Source organism: Paramacrobiotus metropolitanus, unplaced genomic scaffold (genome assembly GCF_019649055.1).
Source record: "Paramacrobiotus metropolitanus isolate TYO unplaced genomic scaffold, Prichtersi_v1.0 Parri_scaffold0000117, whole genome shotgun sequence".
Classification (NCBI taxonomy): Eukaryota; Metazoa; Tardigrada; class Eutardigrada; order Parachela; family Macrobiotidae; genus Paramacrobiotus; species Paramacrobiotus metropolitanus.
The window spans coordinates 178,140-200,462 of NW_026570337.1; the positions used below are offsets into that span (position 1 = coordinate 178,140).

Below are 22,323 nucleotides of genomic sequence, written 5' to 3' on the forward strand. Positions count from 1 at the left end.
ACAATACTTGTACAATTTACGGCATACCGACATTTCGGCATAGGACACTTCCGCATACGGTCGTTTCGGCACTGGAACATTTCGGCATATAATCTAAATTCAAAAAGCTAAGAAAAATGTTAGAAAAACCTAAGAAAACATAAGAAAACCCAAGACTTGCGCCGTTTTTGCGCCTTCTAGCCAAAAGCAATACTTACCCTCTGCGTAACGCCGAAAACGACAATTCTAGAAAAATAAATTAGTGTGAGCCGCGATTGCGCAGTTCCAGTACGTTAATTATTACTGCTTTATCGAAACCTGGCTTGCGTCACACAACAGGTTAGCTAACCGTAGTATGGTTCGAAAGAGGTTTTACTTATTGTAGTTATTTTCGTAGCCTAAAGAATCAGTGAACAGACTTTACATAAATGTAAGTACAGCCATGTTTTTATTACTAGTAATATTATTTTCAGCAAGGGATCATTTTTTAATTACTAATATATATAATCATACACTGAGTGGATCGATCGTACGAATTTCAGTTTATCAGCAGGTGTTGCACGGCAACGAGGTGCTTAAACAGTGTAAGGTACTAGTGGTACAAGAAATTGCTTACTTCAGTATGTACAGTACTTGGCTTTGACGATAGGTTACTACTTAATAATTATTAATGTTATTATTAATTTTTTATTGTGCATTTTATGCTCAGGTGCGCATTTTTTATAACTACGTAATGCTCTTGAATTGCTCTGCCAGTGAAGAATCGCCCAACAATCTCATCATACCAAAATCATCATACCAACAATCCCATCATACCTAAAAGGCTAAAACAGTCTGTTTTTTTACGATGATTTTATAACTTGATATCGTGACCTTTCCTAAATGTGAAATGCGGCATCGATGGATAATTATTGCTGTCGACTGCAGTACGCTGCAGTAGCGTCACTTTGGACTTATTTTGTGCTTTCCATGGCCAGCACCTCAGTGTCCGCTTGTCCGACGGCTGTACCAAAGGCCTGCCGTAGTAGCACTTGTTACTACAGCATCGCCACCTGTACGTGCATTTACGGCCTTGCTGCATGGACCTCTTAAAGTTTGCACTGTGCCTCATGATTATGTATGCTGCATAAGCATGTTATCATTAATGCTAAAAGCCTAAAACGTAGATAAACCATGTCTGTCTTACAGTGGACAGAATCGTTCAGGAAGCCACCTACAACCCAGCCAGCGAGAAGATCCATCTAGTGTTTGAGCGAGGAATACCGAGTGCCATGCGCAGCCTCGTCCAAGTGGTCCGTGTCGACTCCGGTGACAGTGCCTCCTTCCCATGCGCCGTGCTGAATGTCACCTACAGCACTCCGCTGCAACTTCCGGACGTCTTCTGGATGCACAACCAACGCCCGCTGGCGTTGCTGAGCAGGGAGCACCTCATTCACGAGGGCATCCTCGACCTCCAGCATTCCGTACAATCCCGTCCGTCGTCGACATCCGTCTACGCTGACACCACTGTAACGTTAACCATGAAAAATGTCTCGTGGAATGTCCGCGGTAACGTGACCTGTTCCCAACCCTGTCTCGCGCCTTTTGCCACGCTGCCCGCTGTGCTGAAACCCGGCGACGTACCTTTCTGCTCCAACGAGTACCAGTACTTCCACCTGCTGGTCTTTCCTTCCGCCAGCGAGCTCTTCCGATGCCGCTGGTTAATGTGAGCGTGCGCCGCGGAGCGGATGCCCATATGAACTGCGTCACCAACCGCCTGCAGGCTACTGAGAAGACCCCGGCCTTTATTTGGCGCTTCAACGGCCACGTCATCGCCGCTCCGGCCGACCACCCGCTGCAGGCTCTGGCCAGAGCCGTGGTGGATCGTCGCGGCGGTTCCGTAGCAGCGGAGCGCTTCCCGTTGCGGGGTATTTCAACAGCCAATCAGTTGACGTTCGGCGTTTCCGTCAGCAGCACGGCGACCACGGTCACCAGCGCGCTCTCCATCAGCAGCGTGGATTTGCACACGTCGGCGCGTGTCGAATGCTGGGTGCGGCTCGAGGAGAGCCAGGAGGTGTGGCGCCGGCAGATCGCCTACCTGGATGTTATCACCACTCCGGCCGTTTGATCTCTCTTTTCTGGATGACAGTTAAAAGCTGTCAATTTGAAGAGCGGCTTACTGCGGTGTTGCGTGGCAAGTACGAGTATTGTATGCACTTGCATAGATAACTGTATTCTATTTACGTCTTAGATGGTATGCAATCAACATTTTTGTCGGCAAACTTAACGAACTGAACGTTTAACGAATGCCGCCAACGGGTGCAGCCGCCATTATGGCAACTTTTCTTGCCGGTGTCTGGCCAGTGCTGAACAAGCTGCCTAGCGTGCGCTGCAAGATTAGGCCACCGGAAAAACTGATGGTGAGAAGGCAGAGTCACGTGGCCTGGCTGATGGTCCCCGTCAGCGTCAGCATGTTCCACGCGCGCGTACGGTAACGCTGCTGCATGTGCTGTTTCCAGTCTCTGTTGAGGTCTTTGCAGCGAAACCGATGACCTTTTGAAGCTGATATGTCCTTTATGTAATCTGCTGGAGACCTGTTGGTAGTTTCTGTGTTTTTACGCATGCATGCTGCTGCAGCAATTCCGCCGGTACCACGCTACCGCTTGTCGAGGCGCACTGGCAGTCTGGCGCAGCCTTGGTGTAACCGCTAAGATATTGTTGTTAGAGCATCCAGCCGTAAAATAAAAAATAATATTGTACAACTATGAGATCGGAAGTAAGCCTCAAAACTGGAGAGCAAAATCATCGCCAAAGCCTTTTTCAAAATTCATTTCATATAAAAAAATTGTTATTTGTAGAAAAGCACAGAAATAAAAAGAAATAATGTTAAAACTTATTTAGGCACTCGAAAATTGCTAGCCACGAACTGGTACTGGATGTGATCGACTAAAGCACAAGAATAACACAAAACTCCTCACCGTATTTGCATCCTCAACATATTTGGAAATCCTCGCCGTATTTTGCATACACAATTAGCGAAAGACGAGTAATGGGTGGAGATACACGGTGTCGTGTTTTGAGGTAGAAGATGTGCACCTTATATGTACTCCAAACTTGTCGACCCGAGAGCAGCGAAGTCTCCCTAACTAATCAAGTGAAAATGCGATACTGGATGTCGGCGTGTTGCGCCCTGTTACCAAAGCCAGTTGAAAAATCGTGATAGAAGTGTATGGGAAGCTAATTTGCTAGCCTTTTTTAAGTGATTCTAAAAAATTTTACTATGTCAGAGGCGTACGACTGCGCCTGGTGCGTACGGTCCACACAGGACGTACTCGCACCATTGCTTGCCGTTATCACCTCTCTCGCTGTACGTACGTGTGCTGCTGCACTGCACTTATCCGCTGAAGCGGATATACGCAGCGCATACACTGAGCCACACTTGCTCTCTCGTTCCTCTCTCGCAGTATGACTCAGCGTTCATACGCTCGCGTTGGATAGAGTCCAGTCTGCGCATCATCACACAGCTGATGGCACACAGCACGTGCTTGCCGCCAGTTGCTTCTTTACACGCCTTGAAGACGCTCAAGAACCTTCCTAGCATACACTTGCTATTAGATAATTAGCCATCAGGGCTTTTGTTCTTGCTTTCCTGCTATCACGCAGTATTGTTCCCCCTTTATCTGTACAATAAAGCATCACTCGTGATCTCCTCGTGCTTGTCTGTTACAACTAATAATTTATCTAATTATCTGAATAATTGACAGCTTTTAGAAAGACAAAAAAGCTGCGCTCAAGTCTGCCAGTACACACACCAAGGTGGATTTTTTGTGTTGTAATGTAAAGTTCTGTCGAGCCCAGTCATTACACTACAGCATGGTACTCGTTAGTACAATAATTTTTAGCATCCAAAAAAAGATGCACTGTGATCTTGTGTAAACTAAAGCAAGCCAAGGCGAAACATGAATGAAGTATGTTGACCCCACTTTGGTATATGTCAGCCGGCGCAGTGTTACATCATGGTAACCGTGCATCTCCTACCCGTAATACGAAAAAATTCCACGGTAGCTGTGCGTACTAGTGGAAGACTGTCAGTGGGTGTGTTCGTGGCAATTGTTTACCGGCAACTTGCAGCTTGTCAGTATCGGCCGGCGGAAACCCGCAGCTGTATCCGGCGCTCATTTTGTCACACAATGTAACTTCCGGAATAACTTCCAACTTCATCGTCCCATGTGAGCCAGTAATGCTAGTACAGCGTGGTCGTTCATTAATTTTGTCACTAGGTGTGGGCGGTGTCTGGTTAGTGTTTACGTGCAACAGGATAGCTTGGCCGGGAACATGCTATTCAAGTCTCGAGTTCCATGTCAACTCTGAGCAAGAAACTGCAAGGCACAGCACCGGCAAACCTTCGTCTTACCGGGTACTTGTTGGCATTCATTGCGGAGAGCAGATGTAAGAAGATTCACTGCATTTGCCAAAGCTTGTGCGTACAGTAGATATACCCGTTAGCTAGCGAAATGCTGCTGCCCATTGCGAACATCGTAGCGGCATTCTCCGCCGTCGCCCTGCAGAATAACGCCACCACCGACTCCGCAGTTGGGAATTTTGCTATCGGCGCTGACACACGCTCTCCTGTGGTGAATAATGTTTCCTTACCCATTGCACCTTCGAGCGCCCTGGACGCTGTCGAGGTACCGGCAACGCCGGTCTCTAATAATTCTTCGGCGAATTCAACCCCGAAACTGACTGGGACCCTGGAATGCGGAAACGCGACAAGCGGTAATACGCGGAAGGTATGCCTCAGCCCTTTCCAGCTCTGGCTGCGGATCGTTGTGGGCTCGATCATCTTGCTACTGTTTTATCAGTGCGCCGGCTACATAAAAATTGAGAGCGATCCACAAGACCAACAACACCTGAGTGAGTGCTCCTATGGCATTAGCTATGTTAAGAAGAAGTAATACTGTTTGGGATGCGACGTGCTGGGACACTGTGGCCATGTCCCATGTTAGTGCCAGTTCAAGAAAAGCCGGAAGCGTAGCCCAGTTGGCTGAAAACTATAAGCGCAACAAATATGCTTTCGTCGAAGAACTGGGATATTTTTTTCTACCCTCTGGCGGTGGAAACGTTCGGTACGTTTGGAGTATCTTTTGCTGAGCTCATCCGTTTCGCCGGCCGTAAGATTCGCGAAATTACCGGAGAACCACGATCTACGGCCTTTTTTAAGGCAGCGCTTAAGCCTTGCAGTAGTCAGAGGAAATGCAGCTGCGGTTTTGGGTACACTGACTGCACGCCCCAAGATCACTAATGGGACTAACGATTTTGGATGTTTTTTCAATGTTTAAATTCTGATCATTTTAAGTAGTGTAAACCTGTGCTAGCCCATCTGATCTGTAAGCTGACTGGTGTCGAATAAAAGTTAACAGTAATACTGTTTGTGATGGATGTACATCAATGTAACATTTTCGTGTCATTTTCATGTAATTAGATGTTCTTGGCGACAGGTGACTGCCAGGACCCCGAAGCCCAGCAGCCGGATCAAGGAAAACGCACGACATGGGCAGAGGAAAATCGTATTAAAGGGTTTTTCCTTCGAGTGGCGCTGATCCTATCGGTGGCTTATTTACTGGAGCGCGCGATGGACGAATAATCAGAGACGACTGTGGTAAGTGAAACTCCGGCATTAATTCGAATGGATATACCCGGGATTTGGTCCTTACAGAGCCGGCAATCTGCTAATTCTTTGAAGATTAAACCAGCGTACTCATGTTTCACGATTTATATTTTCAGTAACCCGGTGATCGGCGCCGCGACGACGCTACAGATATGGCCTACTCGTAGCAAATTCCACATCCGCATTTCCAACTCCGCCTGAAGTTTTAACCCGATCTAAATTCTAAAGTACATATCCGCGGAAATGTGCCGACAAGGAAGCGAATGCACCTGTTAATTCAGCGAATCTGCTTGATCCAGACTGCATAATGTAACAGTTTTGATGTACTGTATAAAATTATAAATTACCATTTGTTAGTTGATGTAATATTCATTACTAATTTCAATTTTCATGTATGATTTCGTCCGTTAGTACAAAGGTCTGGTGTAATTTTTACGTATTTCAGTAAGTCATACTGCTCTTCTTTGAGTTGTTTTTCGCCAACACGATTTGTTTTTTTTCGAAACACACACCATCTATGGTGTGTGTTCGCAGACCTTTTGTGATTTGCGCCTTTCTCTTAGTTTTATTTACTCGATCCATTGTTATAACTAGCCGCTGCGCTGTCCAATAAGCACGAAAAGCAAACGGATCTGTACATTAATTTTGTGTTCTGATTTTATAATCTCCTGTCTGGAATTAAAACCGATCGGTCAGCGTTAACTTACGTCTTATTCAGTACATATTCAGTAATGCGATGGATCGCTTCAGTGAGACGATCGATCACGCAGTAGAGAAGTCACTGCGAAGAAGCAGACTTAAGCTGTACGTGTGCAGCGGAACAGAAAATTGTTGCCGGGAATGTGCTTTACCGGACCCGATGCGTGTCATGTTACTGTACTGAGTTCCCGCATTACAGCGGCGAAAGCAGGGGAAAAGCATTAAGCCATATTTTACTCACAGCGTGACTGAGGAGAGGCTGATCATGGTAAGAGGTGATTCATTCCAACACAGTAACTCCGCCACTCTTTGCTGGCTTGGCGATCCGTGGATCATCGGTGTTAGTCGTACCATGTTGTACACCGAATACTGGTCTCATGCCTACATTAGCGGCTTGGTTGGCTCCTCGCAACCGGGGTCGTGTTTAGTACCGTATTCGTCCAGAACCGGTACGAGTACTGCATAGTGTAAGGTACTTAAACCGCGATATGGCAGGCTTTCCACGAATACTTAACCCGAAGGATCACACAAGCTGCAATAGCGCCAGTTAGAAAGCAAGTGCCGCAGTATCAGCACATAACAGCATTACCGCTTACGAGCAGTACTGTCGGTGCGTAAATTCATGCTCTGACTTCAATGCCTGACTTCTTCCCTGTACTCCCGTCTGTCACCGGCATTTACTGACGTCCGTGTAATGTTCACTCTGAAAAACGTCTGCTGGGAGGCCCATGCCGACCTGTCCTGTGGTCAGTCCTGTCTTGTGCCTACGGCAACGTTTCCCGTGCGGCGAAAGTTCGGTGACGCGTTCTGCTGCGCCAGCCAACACAAACGCTTCCGCTTGCTGGGATTCCCCGCTGCCAACGAACTCTTCGCGTATCTTACTGTTGTTCATAATAAGTTAACAACAGCTCCGTTGATGTAGCCAGAAAATCTCAGACAGCCACAGACAGGGTGTCAGATACTCCACCTGTCGGCAGAAACAACAATTCCCTGATTGTCTTCCTGGTGTCTCTAATGAGCTTATTAAGGAAACCAAGAACACAATCAGGTTTTGCTCCTCGTAAATTACGTACTCTGTATGTAGAAGTACTGTTTTGATATTGGGCTTTGGAGAACTGCATCGATCGTAAACGGCGAACAGACCAGCAGAGTAAGCGCATTGCAGTACTTGTACAATTTACAGCATACATACAGTTCGGCTTAATGACACTTCGGCATGCGGTCGTTTCGGCACTTTAACATTTCGGCACTCAGCTATTACGGCATGAAATCTAAATTCGAAAACCTAAGCAAAAATTAGAAAAACACAAGAAAGCATAAGAAAACACAAGACTTGCGCCGCTTTGACGGCAACTAGCCAAAAGCACTACTGTGTACTTACTTACCCTTTGCGTAACGCTTAAAACGGCAATGCTACAAACATGAATTAGTCAGCCGCGATTGCGCATGTCTAATACGTCATGCATGGCTTCAGTTCGCAACCACTGTGACGTGGAACGGCAACAGGATATTCGACCTTGTTTTTCGTATAAAAGAGAGCAAAGACGAACACGTGTCTAAGGGAAAGAACCCGGTACATGGTGTCAAATTAGTGTACGACTGTACGTGCACGAGAACACTCACTTTTGGGTACTCCCAAACTATTTTTTGCTGTTTTTATGGCATTCTGTTGCCAGATATTTGTGTACTTACATAAAGGCGTGAAAACCGTTTGTGCGCACAACATCGGGTTTGCGAGTTGTGGCTTATGCCTGAAAAAAAATCTCCGAAGTTTAATGTATTCTAGTGTACCAAAAGTCACATTATGCACCGATCTTCGGTTTCACATCGAACCAGAGAGCATCGTTTTTTTAGAACTTTATTATGTATTCTAAAATTTTGTGAAATTAAAATAAAAGTTTTCGTACATGTACTTATAGGAATTTGGTACCATGTACATACCGGTACATGTCCCATAAGATTAGATTGGATTTATTTTTTGGGACATCGGTACAGCATCTCCTCTGAGCATTTGACGTCCAAGCATTGTAAAGATTGCAGCAACAGAAAAAACCGAAACAAAAACAAAGATGTTTATGTGATTGTATGCAGAACAGTAATACAAAAAAATATCCAAAGGGAGAGTTGCTAGATGGGCACGCATACTCTGGTCGGCCGTTCGTTAAAAAGACGAGACAGGTGATTGTATTACAATCCAGGAATCCCGAGGGGCTCGAGCTGCCTGAGCTAGGACACCGGCCGGATGGTTTCCGCCCAACCTGCGCAAATGCTAGGCGTTCAGGGCAGAACTGGGTCCAGTTAAAGGAAACAAACAAGTTATTACGGCTCCTGATCTTGCAATTCTCATTGTACAAGGAATGAAGGTAATTATCATCATTAAGGGATTTCAGTTAGGGAAGTATCTCTATGCAGGTTCGTTAGTTTTCAGCGAAACGAAATCGCTGGCCGCGAGGAACGCCATTAAAGTGTTGAGTTAACGGTGTTTTCAAATTCTCGCCATGTTGCGTCCTTCCTAACGCCACAGCGTTACTCACCGGCCATTTATTGTGAGAATAAATCAGAAAATGGCATTGTTTGAATTTAATTTTGGCTGATCAGCGCTTATTTAGTAAGTAAAAAAGTCTGTTTTCGTCTACGTGGCTGCAATCTCCCAGTTATGCTGGTTCAGCCAGCTGCACCAGTAGCTTTACAGCGCTGTACTGTAAACGTATTGGTGCAGTTTGCTAATGCTAGCATTAGCGAATAATTCGAAATTCGAAGGCTGCCTTGCCGTGCAAAATCCAGAGGATATTAATTTACACTTCAACGTCACCGGTGATTAACAGTGTGGACGATCTAGAGTTATTGTGGAATGTAAATCACCAACGCCATACATTTTAATGCCTTTTGCGGTAGTACGTCAGTCTGTATCCCTTGTTTGCCTAGTATGTACGTATGGAACGAAATCGTCCTGAACTTTCGCAGTATCGAAAAATAAAATCAACAAGCCTTGTGGGTTTTCGACATCGCGGAAGTTCTGCTGTGAAAAAGAAGATCTCAGTCCAGTGCCAAAAGGGTTTCGCTATAAATATATTTTCGGATTTTACATAATAGTCATGTTCCTGCTAAAAGTCTTGCCATTTATCGTCCTCTGCATTCTGTCGCAATAACATTTAGACTGTCCGGCCCTTATTACACTGCTTTCACAGCAGGTACTTACGCAGGTGCACACTACGTAATACGTATTATCAGATTTAACTTTGGAAGTCTTCACGGTGTCTATGTAACTTTATGATGATCTTCCCTAAATCTAACGCGAAATGCGGCATCGATGGATAATTACTGCTGCCGATTGCACTAACGCTGCAGCAGTGTCGGAGACCGCTCACTCGAGGCGGTAGACACCTCTCGTGGCTTGCTCTGTCGCCCGCCCGCACATGGCAACGCCATTCGTGCCGCTATATTACGCTGCTCGCTCAGCGTATACTTTGTCTACGCTGACCAATCAGCGCATTTCTGCACTCTTGGGGTGGAATTTGGGGCGATTTCGCTTACGAGCGATCCCATGCTTTGCGGCATCAGCTGTTGCATACCTGCAGCACGCTGAATCATTATCACGATTCTTACGAGCTCGCTGGCAGCTACTTTCCACAGTGATACCGCACTGGTTTTTCTGTTTTTGTTTGTGGTTGCTTTATTGTTACCAATAAAGGCTATTTGCCACATTTTCCTCGCTCTGCTTCCGTGTCATATCTGACAGTAGCGTCTGCTGAGTAATCTGCTGCTTTTCTTGGGACATTTCTCATTGTAACTGTCAGCCTGTATAAAAGGTCTGCCGTAGTGTCACCTATTACTACAGCAATGCCACCTTTAGCCAATCAAGTAACCTTTTAAAGTCTTGGTTAGAAATCTCCTATCCAAAACTCTGCTCGCGCCTTTCGCTAGAATTCGAATTACTCGTTTGTGCAAAGTCTCACTTCTTCCGTGAACTGGCCAAACACGGTCACTAGTATACTGCAGTTTCTAGAAAAACAAAACAAGAAATTATCCCTCTGCCCGAAGTAGCAGCGTGAAACATGTTAATTCACTGTGTTTCAGTAGCAGCCAATTTTAACTAACAGATGGATAACTTCGAATTTCCACGTCCATGCCATCTTCTAAATTCACCATTTCTTAAAAGTAATTTATGGAAAGTCAAAATTCTTTGCTTAATGTTGGCTGAGCTTAACTTTTGTACGAGTATGGAGTATAACATTGCTCGTTCGGATAAAATCAATTTCGAAATGGCTATTCTCTCGGACACCATCTTTGACCACCATGTTTCGCTATTTTAGGGTGAGAATAGTCAAAACTATTTTTGGTGCAAGGTGTAGGGAATAACCGGATCCAATTATGAGTAATACTATGCCAATCAAACAATAAACGGAACCACCGTTCTTTGGCGCGCATTCCGCGAAATTACGTGCGCCCAGGCTTCCCGTGCAATTCCGGAAGTACCACTCCCAGTGCCGGCTGAACTGACTCCGGGGAAGGAAAGAACGAAATGGCTGCAGTAAGGCGCCACCGACATGCTAATTGTGTCGGCGCTCAAATATACTACCCGAGCGTGCTCTGTCGAGTAAAGATCACTCGCTGGTTACGATCTGGTTGTATGGTATCGTATTTCCCTGCTCCGAAGAGCTGCAACCGGAATTCCAGGTAACGCCAAATTTGTCTCAACGGAGTTCCAATGCCTGAGAGGTTTATCGTTGGGGGGCACTATTAACTTAGGGCGGAAGTGAAATACAAGCCCGCCGGGCGTTTGCACAGAACGCTGTAAGCGCGTACTAGATACAGGTAAATTACCGCCGCGCTGTTACGGCCAGGTGACTGACTGCGTTGCGGCCTCTGTTGATGCCGGCATTTGGAAAAAAGTTATTTGGTGGTTATTTGGTAAAAGTAATTGTGTAGTTAAGTGTTTATACGAGGCGCTAGTAACACACTGATAAACGGTTTAGACTTTGGATCACTCGCAAAATGTCGGATTTTGTTACGTTCGACATCAGCAGCCAGAGATGTGCGGCCAAACGGAGCAATTTAAGCAAACTTCCATATATATGTATGGACGAACTTCACAAGCAAACCGTGAAGAGTACTTTCTGCACTGCGACCCTGCGAACTTTTGTCATATCTTTACCTTAAAACATATGTGACGAAAAATGTACTGGTTCGGAATGTACTGCGCGAATGTTTGGATACTGCCACCAACAACTCCACGAAAAAGGCCTTGTGCCTTTACTCGTTCCTAGGACACCAACGTTGTGTCTGAAGTGACCGCTGTTTCCGTAATATCGTTTAAACTTTACATTCCCGAACGCTGCATTTCCACCAAAATGTAAAAGCAGTGCGGTGTCCTTTAACGCTAATCCGTGGCATCAACCACGATAAACATGTACCGGTTTAGGGATGAGCAGACCGAAGCGAAGCTTCTCGGTTTCGGGAAGGTGTACAGCGGCTATCAAACACCCATCAGCATCTGCCAGCTGTACTCTGCCAGCCGTACTCCCCGTTACTTTCGCCGCTTCAGGGTTTGCGTATTCGGCCAGCTGATTAAGCGACGGGAGTAGTCACAACATCGAGGTAGGCAGTCTGCCGGCGCCACACCTCCCGACTGGCATCCGGCCGCACCCAGCACTCGACGCGCGCCGACGTGTGCAGATCCACGCGGTAGACGACCAGCGTGCTGGTGAGCGTTGTCGCCGTGCTGCTGTAGAAGTAGACGCCAGAGTTGTACGACTTAGCCGTGGAGATGCCGGTCAAGGGGAAATAATGTACCTCCCCGGAGACGCCGGGACGGCCATCCACAGCGTTGGCCAGGATCCGCAGTGGATGCTCGTTACTGGCATAGATCACGTAGCCGTTAAAGCGCCAAATAAAGGCCGGTGTACTGGCCACTTCCCCGACGTTGGCAACGCAAGTGAGATGAGCGTCGGACCCGCGACGCACGCTGACGTTGGCCATGGGAACCGGGAAGAGCTCGCTGGCGGACGGGAAAACCCGCAGGCGGAAGTGCTGGTTATGGCCGGTACAGAGGGGCATGTTTGCGATCCAGGGTTCCAAGGGCGGACGGCACATCTGGGAACAGACAAGGTCACCGCTGTTCTTCCACGCGACGTTCTTGACGGTCAAGGTGACGGTGACGTCCGCGTAAGGAGCTGTCAACGATGGACGGGAATAAACGGAATGGAGGACATCCAATGCGCCGGAACTGGTGAAGCGGCCGCTGCCGAGAATGGCAGTAAAGTGTTCTTTCTGTGTCCAGAAAATGTCCGGGAGTTGCTGCGGAATGCTGTAGGTGACGTTGTGCACGGTGCAGGGGAGGGAAACGCTCGCACCGGAATCGACGTCGACCGTCTGGATTAGGCTGCGAGTGGCGCTCGGAGCTGGTGGTTCAAACACCAAATGTATCTTGTCGCTAGTTAGGTTGTGCGTCGCTTCCTGGACGATTCGCTCCACTGCAAGACAGAACACGCAGTCATTGACGCGATAGTGTCGGAATGTAGTTAAGGTTCAATGTAAATAAATGCACTGACGGGTTGCGATGGTATAGTTGCAGGTGGCGTTGCCACAGGCCTTCGTTACAGCAGGCGGACAGGCAGTCGAAAAGGAATAGATCAGGAAAACGATCACGTAGATTAAAAGCGGCACTACAGCAGTCTTAAGAAGAGAATTATGTTCATCCATCGAAGGCGCATCTTGCTGTCAGAAGAGGTCAACAGCGCTCCTGCGACATCAAAAATAATTAAATTGGAAAGCACTGACCGGAATGACGCGTTGAGCAAGCGATGGAGTTCTTGCAGTTTACCCTATGCATGTACACAGTATAGGAAAGCATGTTGAACTCCAGTGTAAAACCTGTCCGCAAAGGCCAGCTAAATACTTGGGCGACTCGAACACCGTCATGCTGTTACCGAACAGTATACGTTTATGTATTGCCATGCAACATCCAGATAATCAGCTTCGATGCCGGCTAGGAACAGTTCACGCAGTGTACTATTTTACACTGATCGCGAGCCGTTTATGAGAAAAACAGAGCGATCATCATTACGTCACAAGGAACAGGATCAAATAATACGAGAAACCTAAGAAAAGGTCATCGCAAACGCCGTACTCTGATACATAATTAAAAAGCGTTATCGAGCGGAATTAAAAAACCGATTAGGCAGCCGGAGTAGTTAAAACATGCAGATAGGCGATCTGCCGGCGCCACACCTCCTGGTCGGCCTCGGGCCGCACCCAGCACTCGACGCGCGCCGACGTGTTGAGATCCACGTGACTGACAGACAGTGTGCTGTTGACCGTCGTCGCCGTGCTCAGGTAGGTGACGCTGAACGTGAACGCTTTGGCCGTGGAGATGCCGCGCAGGGGAAAGCGTTCGGCCGACACGGAGCCCCCACGATGCGTGTCGAGAACGCGGACCAGGGCCTGCAGCGGGTGGTCGCCCGGAGCGGCGATGACGTAGCCGTTGAAGCGCCAAATAAACGCCGGCGTACTGCCGGCAACCCGGAGGTTGGCGGCGCAGGTGAACTGAGCGTCGGACCCGCGCCGCACGCTAACGTTGGACATGGGGACTGCAAAGAGCTCGCTGGCGGAGGGGAAGACCAGCAAACGGGAAAGCTGGTATGGGCTGCCGCAGAAGGGGACGTCTCCCGGCTTGACGGCAATCGGCAGCCTGACGGATGGAAGGAGGAAGGTGTTGCACGGCTGCAGGCAGGACAAGTCGCCGCTGGCCTGCCATGCGACGCTTTTCAGGGCCAAGGTCACGTTGACGTCGGCGAAGGGAGATCCCGGTACCGGGCGGGACCGGACGGAATGTTCGAGGTCGAAGGGGCCGTCGCTGATGAGGCGGCCGTTGCCGAGTACCGCCAAGTCACGCCCCTGGTGCGTCCAGCCGATGTACGGGAGTTGCAGCGGAGTGGTGAACGTCACGTTGTGCACCGGACAGGAAAAGGAAGCGCTGCCGCCGGAGTCGACGGAAATCACTTGGACCAGGCTGCGAACGGCGTTCGGGGCTGGCTGGTCGAAAACCAGTTGGATTTTCTCGCTGGCTGGGTTGTACGTGGCTTCCTGCACGATTCGCTCCACTATAAGACGAAAAGAATGGTATATGTTATGTATGAGAGATTAGCGCTTGAATGCCAGAACTGCACTAACGGGTGGCGATGCTGTAGTGGCACGTGGCGTTGCGGCAGGCCTTCGGTACGGCCGTCGGGCAGGCTGACGATGTGGAACTGGTCAAGGAAAGCATGACACATAAGCCAAGCGGCACGGTTGTTGCAAACTTCAGTCGGCAACGGTATCTTTCCATCGGAGCCACATCTCGTTGTCAGAAACTGTCAGCTAGTTTAAGCGACTGCGTAAAAGTTTATCCAGAAAGACACTAGTTGATGAAATGGTGAGCGATGTTTCCACTGCGCAGTGTATTGTAATTTTATACGCAGATAATCAAAAATTTGGTTACGGTAAAAATGCAACAAAAACCACTGTCATCGAAGCAAAGTACGTATTTACAACGAGTCCTTAGATACAGATACTGTACTCTGTCAATTCGATTGTATGTGATACTCGAGTTTCTGACTCAGTTGCCGTGCAACCTTTACGTAGAACCCGACAACTGTATGCTCAGCAACAATTGACTCGGTGCAACGATACAGTCACTTACTAGGCGGAACGCAGTATGTATTTAATAATTTACTTGGTAATTTCGATTAATAAGTCTCATTTTCAAAACAGATACAACAGTTGCGTGGTGCATTCCGCAAATCAGCATCTTAATAATGGCGGTAATTTTATTGCAAATTATTGCAGGATGTCATCAACGGTCATAGTGACCTTTTTCGGCAAGAAGATACAGATGGACCCACCCTGTTACTAAGAGAAATAACTGTGTAAACGCCTTGCATTAGAGCGAGTCGTTCAGGAAGCGATACACAATCCAGCCAGTGAAAAAATACACCTGGTGTTTCGCTACATTCACATCAGCACTTCCGCCTGCTGGTCTTCCCCTCCGCCAGCGAACTCTTCCCGGTCCCCATGGTTAGGTCTGCGTAAGTCTTCGGGTCAACTGCGTCGTCAACCTCCGGGATTCCGGCGATGTACAGGTTTTCTTTGGCGCTCAACGGCTACGTGAGCGCCGTCACCGGCAATGACCCGCTGCAGGCCTTTGTATCCGCTTTGGTGAACCGTCGGGACAACAGAACATTCCAACAGACAACGTGTCCCTGAGCGGCTTCTCCACGGCTAAACAGTTCACCTTTGGCGTCTTCTACAGCCGCACGGCGACAACGTTCACCTGCCCGCTGGTCATCTTCCGCGTTGATCTGCACATGTCGGCGCGAGTCGAGTGTTAGGTGCGGCAGGACGACAGCCAGGAGGTGTGGCGCCGGCAGACCGCCTATTTGAATGTTGTAGCCACTCCGGCCGCTTGTTTGGCTTGAATACGGCAAACTAGCTCTCAACTGTTCGAAAGGGCCCGTGCCGTGTGCGGCTGTTATGGGACGGTCACGTTGCGCGCGTGACGGTCTTCGGCCGGTCGGCCGAGAACGGCAGCGTCCACTTCTTTGCTGCTGCACCAACTGGCTCTGAACTCTCATGATACCTGTGAATGCATCAGTGACGATTTATTTGCGCATACTTGTTTTGGTAGTATTCGGCTGACACTGTGTTTAACTGCTTTTTGACTTTGACTTTACTTTTCTTTTGATACAACTGCAGTGTAAACCACTTTTGCGACGCAGAAACTTAGCGTTCATAAAAGGGCGCCGCATCGGCCGTTTATTTGCTGAAAATGAAAATTAAAGCTGCGTGCTCTTGCGAAGCGAACTTATCGGATTTCCAGAAACATTGGATATTTCAGATTAAATCTGCTTCGGTCAAAAACCGTCCGAGCATCGTAATGGACTGTTTCGGCTGTCTTGTTCTAGACTGGTAACTGTGTACCCTAAGTTTAACAAAATCATGTTCTTATTGTTGCCCATACAAAAACGTGCTGAAACCAACACATCACACAAAGCAATTCAGTTCTTCTAATAATAATATTATTTTCACAGTAATTCCTCTTTGTTGCGGCATCATGGTTATATAGCTAGTTTTGATGTTTCAAATAGCGCAATTTAACTGTAATTGTGTCCGCCCGACCGCGCTTATTGAGAACCGACGGAGGTACAGTACACAATTGCAATGAATGTCCTTGACGATGGAAATAATGGTACTCGACATGGCTTTTGTTTGTGCAATTACGTACAATACTGCCTTCATCAGGGTCCGGCTGAGATTTTCTAAAAAGCTCGATAGCTTCATTTATCCTTTTGCTGTTGAAACTCTGGTAGATTCGACCCTGCTTTAAGGGAACTGGCCCGGTACATGGTATCAAATCCGTGTGCACACATCACTCCCGCGCACTTCCAAACACTTTTTTGCTTTTATGACAATCTGTAGCCAGATAGTTTGCACATAGCCCTTAGGCGTAAAACTGTCTGTGCGCGCAACATCCGGTTCGTGAGGTATGGCGGTAAGAAATTTCAAAAGGTTAAATGCATTCAGGTGTACCAAAAGCCTCGTTTTCAACGGATCTTCTTTAAATTTTGCATGGAAACCGTTTTTACACCAAACCACGGCTCTAGAGTTTTTTCAAATTTAAAACGAATTTTTAAATTTCTGAAATTCATTTTAAACTTTGAAAAACAAAGTGCAAGTCTGCTTCGGTGTTGAACGATTTTGATACTTAGCTGCTTTTATGTGCAAAACTTAAAGAGGATTGGTCCATAATGAAACTTTTGGTACACTGGAATGCATATGCACTTTTGGAATTTTCTTGCAGCCATAACTCCCGAACACCAACAGAGCAGATCAAAAACAAATAAACAAGGAACGGTCATCAGGCATACTGCACGGATAAACTATTACTGCTACTAGCCGCGTTCCGCAAGCCAATTAGGCGGCCAGAGTGGTTACAACATCGAGGTAGACATTCTGCCGGCGCCACACCTCCTGGCTGGCGTCGGGCCGCACCCATCATTCGACGCGTGCCGACATATGCAGGTCGGCGCGCTAGATTACCAGCGTGCTGGACCAGTGCTGGTCACCGTCGTCGCCGCGCTCTGGTAGGAGACGTTAAAGGTGAACTCCTTGGCCGTGGAGATGCCGCGCAAGGGAAAGTGTGCGGCCGAAACGGCGCTCCCGCGATGGGTGTCTAGGACGCTGACCAGGGCCTGCAGCGGGTGGTCCCCGGGAGCGGCGATCACGTAGCCGTTGAAGCGCCAAATAAACGCCGGCGTACTGCCGGCAACCCGGAGGTTGGCGGCGCAGGTGAACTGAGCGTCGGACCCGCGCCGCACGCTGATGTTGGACATGGCGACTGCACAGAGCTCGCTGGCGGAGGGGAAGACCTGCAGGCGGGAATGCTGGTATTGGCTGCCGCAGAAGGGGATGTCGTTCGGCCTTACGGTAACGCGCAGTATGGCATGGCTGGTAGCAGGAAGGTGTTGCACGGCTGCATGCAGGACAAGTCGCCACTGGCCTGCCACGAGACGCTCTTCAGGGTCAAGGTCACGTTGATGTCGGCGAAGGCGGATGCCGGTGACGGGCGGGAGTGTACAGAGTGCTTGAGGTCCAAGGTACCGGCGCTGCTGATGTGGCCGTTGTTAACTGACGCCAGCACGCGGCTATTGTGTATCCAGACGATGTGCTGGAGTTGCAGCGGAGTGGTGTATGTCACGTTGTGCACAGGCCAGGTGAAGGAGGCACTGGCGCCGGAGGCACTCGACAGGAACCATTTGAACCAAGCTGCGAATGGCACCTGGGACTGGTTGCTCAAAAACCAGTTGGATTTTCTCGCTGGCTGGGTTGTACGTCGCTTCCTGCACGATTCGCTCCACTATAAGGCGAAAAGAATGGTATATGTTCTGTATGAGAGGTTAGCGCTTTAATTATGCCAAAAATTCACTAACGGGTGGCGATGCTGTAGTGGCAGGTAACGTTGCGGGAGGCCTTCGGTACGGCCGTCGGACAGGCTGACGATGAGGAACTGGTCAAGGAAAGCATGACACATAAGACAAACGGCACGGTTGTTGCACACTTCAGTCGGCAACGGTATCTTTCCATCGAAGCCACATCTCGTTGTCAGAAAAAGTCAGCAAGTTAAAGCGACTGTGAAAAAGGTTACCCAGAAAGAAACTGGCATTGCTGGGATACTGAGTGACGCTTCCGCTGCTCAGTGTGACTCATTACGCAGATATTCAAACACTTGCCTGTTGTGTTGTCAAAATAACACTGTGTCATCGAAGTAAAGTACAGTCTTCACAACTTATTACACGCGAGTGTATTTAAAACCCGAGTTTCGTAATCAGCTGCCGTGCAACCTTTGCTTAGACATCTAACAACTGTAAGCTTAGTAACAGTTGACTGACTTAGTAACGATACAGTTGGGTACTAAGCGGAGTAGTACTGTACTCTGTTTGTATAAAGGGAATTATAGGGACTGAGGCAAGCACTCTCTGTTCTTGCTGCCGACACCCGGCTGGTGTTTCACGTTGCGGCTGAACGCGGTATTATGTACAGCGCAGTATTTAAGAACCACATGCCAAGCACAGGTACATGTTTACTTTCAAGTACGTGCTTGATTAACTTTATTATAAAATTCATCGTCTATACTTTCCCTTTTAAGTTTTCACCGGTTCTTAAAAAAATTAGCAAACCCTGCGACTCATTCAGATTTCTCATTCCAATGTGCCATTAAAGGAGAATAATCCCCATTAATCAACAGTAATATTATGACGGTTGCATCAGCAACTAACAGCGTGCACAGATCATAGAAAATAAAAAACTACATAGGACACGGTTAGCAAGAGCACCAGCAATAAAACTGCCGCTTCCACATAATTTGTGCGCATTATGCAGCACTGGCAGCCTTAATGTTGGCGCTTCTGAATTTATCAGACGTCTCGGGATGTCGATCATCTGCATCCGTTGTCGGCAATCTCCAAGAGCCGATCAAGCTGACCATTTATGATATAATTCAATATAGAATTTATATCCGTATCACGATGGTTATATGCTGTAGAACTCTCTGGTGGCAAACGCGATAAAGCTGGTGGCAAACAACACAACAGCTCTGTGCTACTTGTACAACAGAATGCAGCAGAGACAGTAATGCAACAAAGTTTTCGTCCCGGGTATCAATTTTGTGCGGTTGTTAGAAACTAAACAGCAGCCAAGATGGCGATCATTTTGACCACTCTAGTCCCTAACAACCACAATATCAATGTCGTGACTGCGCTCGAATTTGCAGTAGTAAATGTTCGGCGCAGTACCCACAAAATTAAAATCACAACGCTATTCGTTATTATGATCAACAGTAAATCACAAATATTACACAAGGGATGCAATCATTTCTCGATCTGGAATACAGTGCGTACCACAATAGAACAGAATGATGCAAAATTCGGTATCTGCTCAAATCAAGCGCGGTGTATTCTAAGCGAGCCTAAAGCGCAATAATTAACTGCATCTTCCTGCTATTCCCGCGTGACAGTATTGCTAAAGCAGTATCTTAATTACGGGTTCGGTGGCGGCCTTCGTGTTAATTTCCGGCGCCCGCTCTTGTGCCAAGAATATATCGGAGAAGGCAGACGGAAGCGTTGCTAAAAGGGCAAATTCTATTACAGATGTTACGATTACATGTACGGTACATATCTCTCTGCCGACCAGCAATACTCATCGAAATCGGCCGCAAGGCTGGTGCAAACTCGGCCATCGTCTTGACCTTTACCAGTCCGTTTCTCTGCCCTGTGCGTGAACTTCCCCACCAGCGAATCTACCGAAATTAATTGTACCGTAGCGTCAATGGCAGGAAACAGTATGCGGACTGCTTGAAGACACCCGTCTCTTTTCTGGTCAAACATGGCGCTGTACATGTTGATCTTGTATCGGCGACGCGGCACTCATCCCACTTTTTCCGTAGTTCTCGTCGAGTAGTTAAGCGCTAATCCATAATACTGCGGGTCTATCTCTATCATGCACGACTCTCAACAGCGAAAGGTCGGCGATGACATCATCCTAATTATGACATTAACCCCAAAACAAATTCAGAAACTGGAGATGCATGTCATTGTCCAGAGCGGATCACCGGGCACCTTGTTTACGCGCCATCAGCCAGAAAAATATTAATTATTGTTTACCGGATTAAAAGGATCATGATTCTTAATCAATGCTCTTGTCCATCGGAGTAATTAGGATTTCGGGGCATTGATAATACATTAGCTGGCATCGCGCAGTGCGCGATGCCAGCTAATATGAAGCTGTGCTCTGTACTGTTGTTTAGCACTTGCCGTTGAGCAAGCGCTTCTAGAGATCAAAATGGAATTTATATCAGACATTTGCGTCTGCTTATAATGCGGAATTAAGCAACAGCCATGGTGAACTTTGTGCCGATATATGTCATCGTTGTTATAGGTATGGCTTGCGCACATGACAGTTTGACGTGTGTCTCCACCGCCAGGTTCCATAACGCCTCACTGAATATCAAGCTGATACACAATGGTCAGACAATTCAGCTGGCCAATGTGTCGCTTGCCGAGCTTTTTGCTGCCCAAACGCCGGACGGAGTCCTCCAGTTAGTAGAGGAATGCTGTGCATGTCCTGCCAAGCAGGGGAATTCACCACCTACACCATCACGGTTTTCTTATGGGAAACTGGCCATCATTACATCGGCAGTGTTAATGGTAATCGCCTTACTATTAAGCGCGCGGTTTATTTGGACTCGCGTTATCTAGCGCGATAACAACTCACTGGATTGATGAAAATTACTGTGGCTTTGAAGGTTAGTGGCAGTATTTGTAACCAATAAGTACTTTTTTTAATGCAGTACAACAGGAAAAACTTGTGCACCGAAAACTTCCTATCAGCCAGCAATGATCTAAAAAAGTAATTTCTTTTGCAGAGACGATGCTGTACCAGATTCGCATCGGCCGCTTTGTGCAGAGCGAATCTACCGCACCGCCGCATCATTCTCCGTGCGTGATCACCTCGGGTTCCTCCGACCATCATCGCCGTAAACAATTCCCCTTTCCTTTCTCAGTGTCACTTATGTCATGTATCGTAATTTCGGCTGTCATTGCGGTGTCATTCGCACTTCGCACGAATGTATTGTGACGATATCGGTAGTTAATTTGCCTTTTGGTACCACCTGCATGTAATAAGATTGTTCATTGCCCTTCAGCATCAGCTATGAATTAGTTATTATGAGTACAGTATGATTGTCTTCTTCGTAAAAGCTGTAGAGCGTGTTGACCTTGTATGTTAGCGCACTGTAGAATCCTGCTGCTGTACAGTAGACTTTTACTTTTTCCCTTTAGATTCATTCTTATGTTTCAATTGTTCCCAGCAAGTTCCCAGCTCTTGCTACCGCGCCTCTTGTCCTTATTACTTGTAACAAGAATCTTGCCATACTGTATCTTGCCGTTCGTCATTACATACGTGGGGCGAATTGTCTCCGTATTTCATAATCTGAATAATTGTCATGTCATTTCCGGACTTCCGGTCAGCATCTTGTTGGTTGAGATAGCCGTTAGATCGTGTTACGGTGGATTAACCAGTCTACGAGACAGCAGTCAAAGCTGCTGCTGTTGCAGTATTGTGGAAGAGGTAATGGCAGCATTAAATACGGGGTTAGTCGGGTCCAGAAGAATACACTGGAGAGTCGGAGACTGAATGTGAGCGCGCCGACTACAGTACTAGTACCGGCACTCTACATAACGTGCAGGCAATATGTACCATGTGAACTGGCTGTACTCGTGCTGGGCAGACGTCTCGGGTTGTTGATTGTTTTGCGAGCAAAGGCAACTAAAGTTATTCACTCATCCAGCGCTCCTACACCGCCGACGAGCCGATCCCCATCGAGCTATTCGGCGGCATTGCCAAGCCACCATTTTGAATCCCGAACAAGGAAAACTGCGTTTTACTGGCTCATCCCATCATTGATT

General features: G+C 47.5%; 3 protein-coding genes across 6 annotated transcripts; 1 reads left to right on the forward strand and 2 right to left on the reverse strand.

Annotated features, from left to right (window-relative positions):
• Positions 1-749: 749 nt before the first annotated feature.
• Positions 750-2,699, forward strand: LOC129598189 (uncharacterized). Of its 3 annotated transcripts, XR_008691666.1 has the most exons (3): positions 750-1,033; positions 1,168-2,156; positions 2,210-2,699. XR_008691666.1 is itself a non-coding variant. In XM_055495969.1 (2 exons), exon 2 carries the CDS (start codon positions 1,670-1,672, stop codon positions 2,084-2,086), a length of 417 nt encoding a protein of 138 aa, XP_055351944.1. In that variant the 5' UTR covers positions 750-1,096; positions 1,168-1,669; the 3' UTR covers positions 2,087-2,699. The 3 variants fall into 3 exon arrangements, 2 of the variants coding, with proteins under 2 accessions (XP_055351944.1, XP_055351943.1); XM_055495969.1 differs by having other exon boundaries at positions 750-1,096; positions 1,168-2,699; XM_055495968.1 differs by having other exon boundaries at positions 1,168-2,699.
• An 8,882-nt stretch (positions 2,700-11,581) lies between these two features.
• Positions 11,582-13,190, reverse strand: LOC129598190 (uncharacterized). Of its 2 annotated transcripts, XM_055495971.1 has the most exons (3): positions 12,877-13,190; positions 12,119-12,798; positions 11,582-12,050 (listed from the first exon to the last, which is right to left on the reverse strand). In XM_055495971.1, exons 1-3 carry the CDS (start codon positions 13,025-13,027, stop codon positions 11,853-11,855), a joined length of 1,029 nt encoding a protein of 342 aa, XP_055351946.1. In that variant the 5' UTR covers positions 13,028-13,190; the 3' UTR covers positions 11,582-11,852. The 2 variants fall into 2 exon arrangements, with proteins under 2 accessions (XP_055351946.1, XP_055351945.1); XM_055495970.1 differs by having other exon boundaries at positions 11,582-12,798.
• Positions 13,191-13,295: 105 nt separating this feature from the next.
• Positions 13,296-14,822, reverse strand: LOC129598192 (uncharacterized). Its single transcript, XM_055495973.1, has 2 exons — positions 14,498-14,822; positions 13,296-14,427 (listed from the first exon to the last, which is right to left on the reverse strand). The coding sequence occupies exons 1-2, from the start codon at positions 14,649-14,651 to the stop codon at positions 13,502-13,504; spliced, it is 1,080 nt and encodes a 359-aa protein (XP_055351948.1). The 5' UTR covers positions 14,652-14,822; the 3' UTR covers positions 13,296-13,501.
• Positions 14,823-22,323: the final 7,501 nt, after the last annotated feature.

Coding starts and splice junctions, on each gene's coding strand:
- LOC129598189 (XM_055495968.1), top strand. CDS start 880: ATGGATAATTATTGCTGTCGACTGCAGTACGCTGCAGTAGCGTCACTT. Junction 1,034..1,167: donor TTACTACAGCATCGCCACCT/GTACGTGCATTT, acceptor TCTGTCTTACAG/TGGACAGAATCGTTCAGGAA.
- LOC129598190 (XM_055495970.1), bottom strand. CDS start 13,027: ATGGATGAACATAATTCTCTTCTTAAGACTGCTGTAGTGCCGCTTTTA. Junction 12,799..12,876: donor CAACTATACCATCGCAACCC/GTCAGTGCATTT, acceptor TCTGTCTTGCAG/TGGAGCGAATCGTCCAGGAA.
- LOC129598192 (XM_055495973.1), bottom strand. CDS start 14,651: ATGGAAAGATACCGTTGCCGACTGAAGTTTGCAACAACCGTGCCGCTT. Junction 14,428..14,497: donor CCACTACAGCATCGCCACCC/GTTAGTGCAGTT, acceptor TTCGTCTTATAG/TGGAGCGAATCGTGCAGGAA.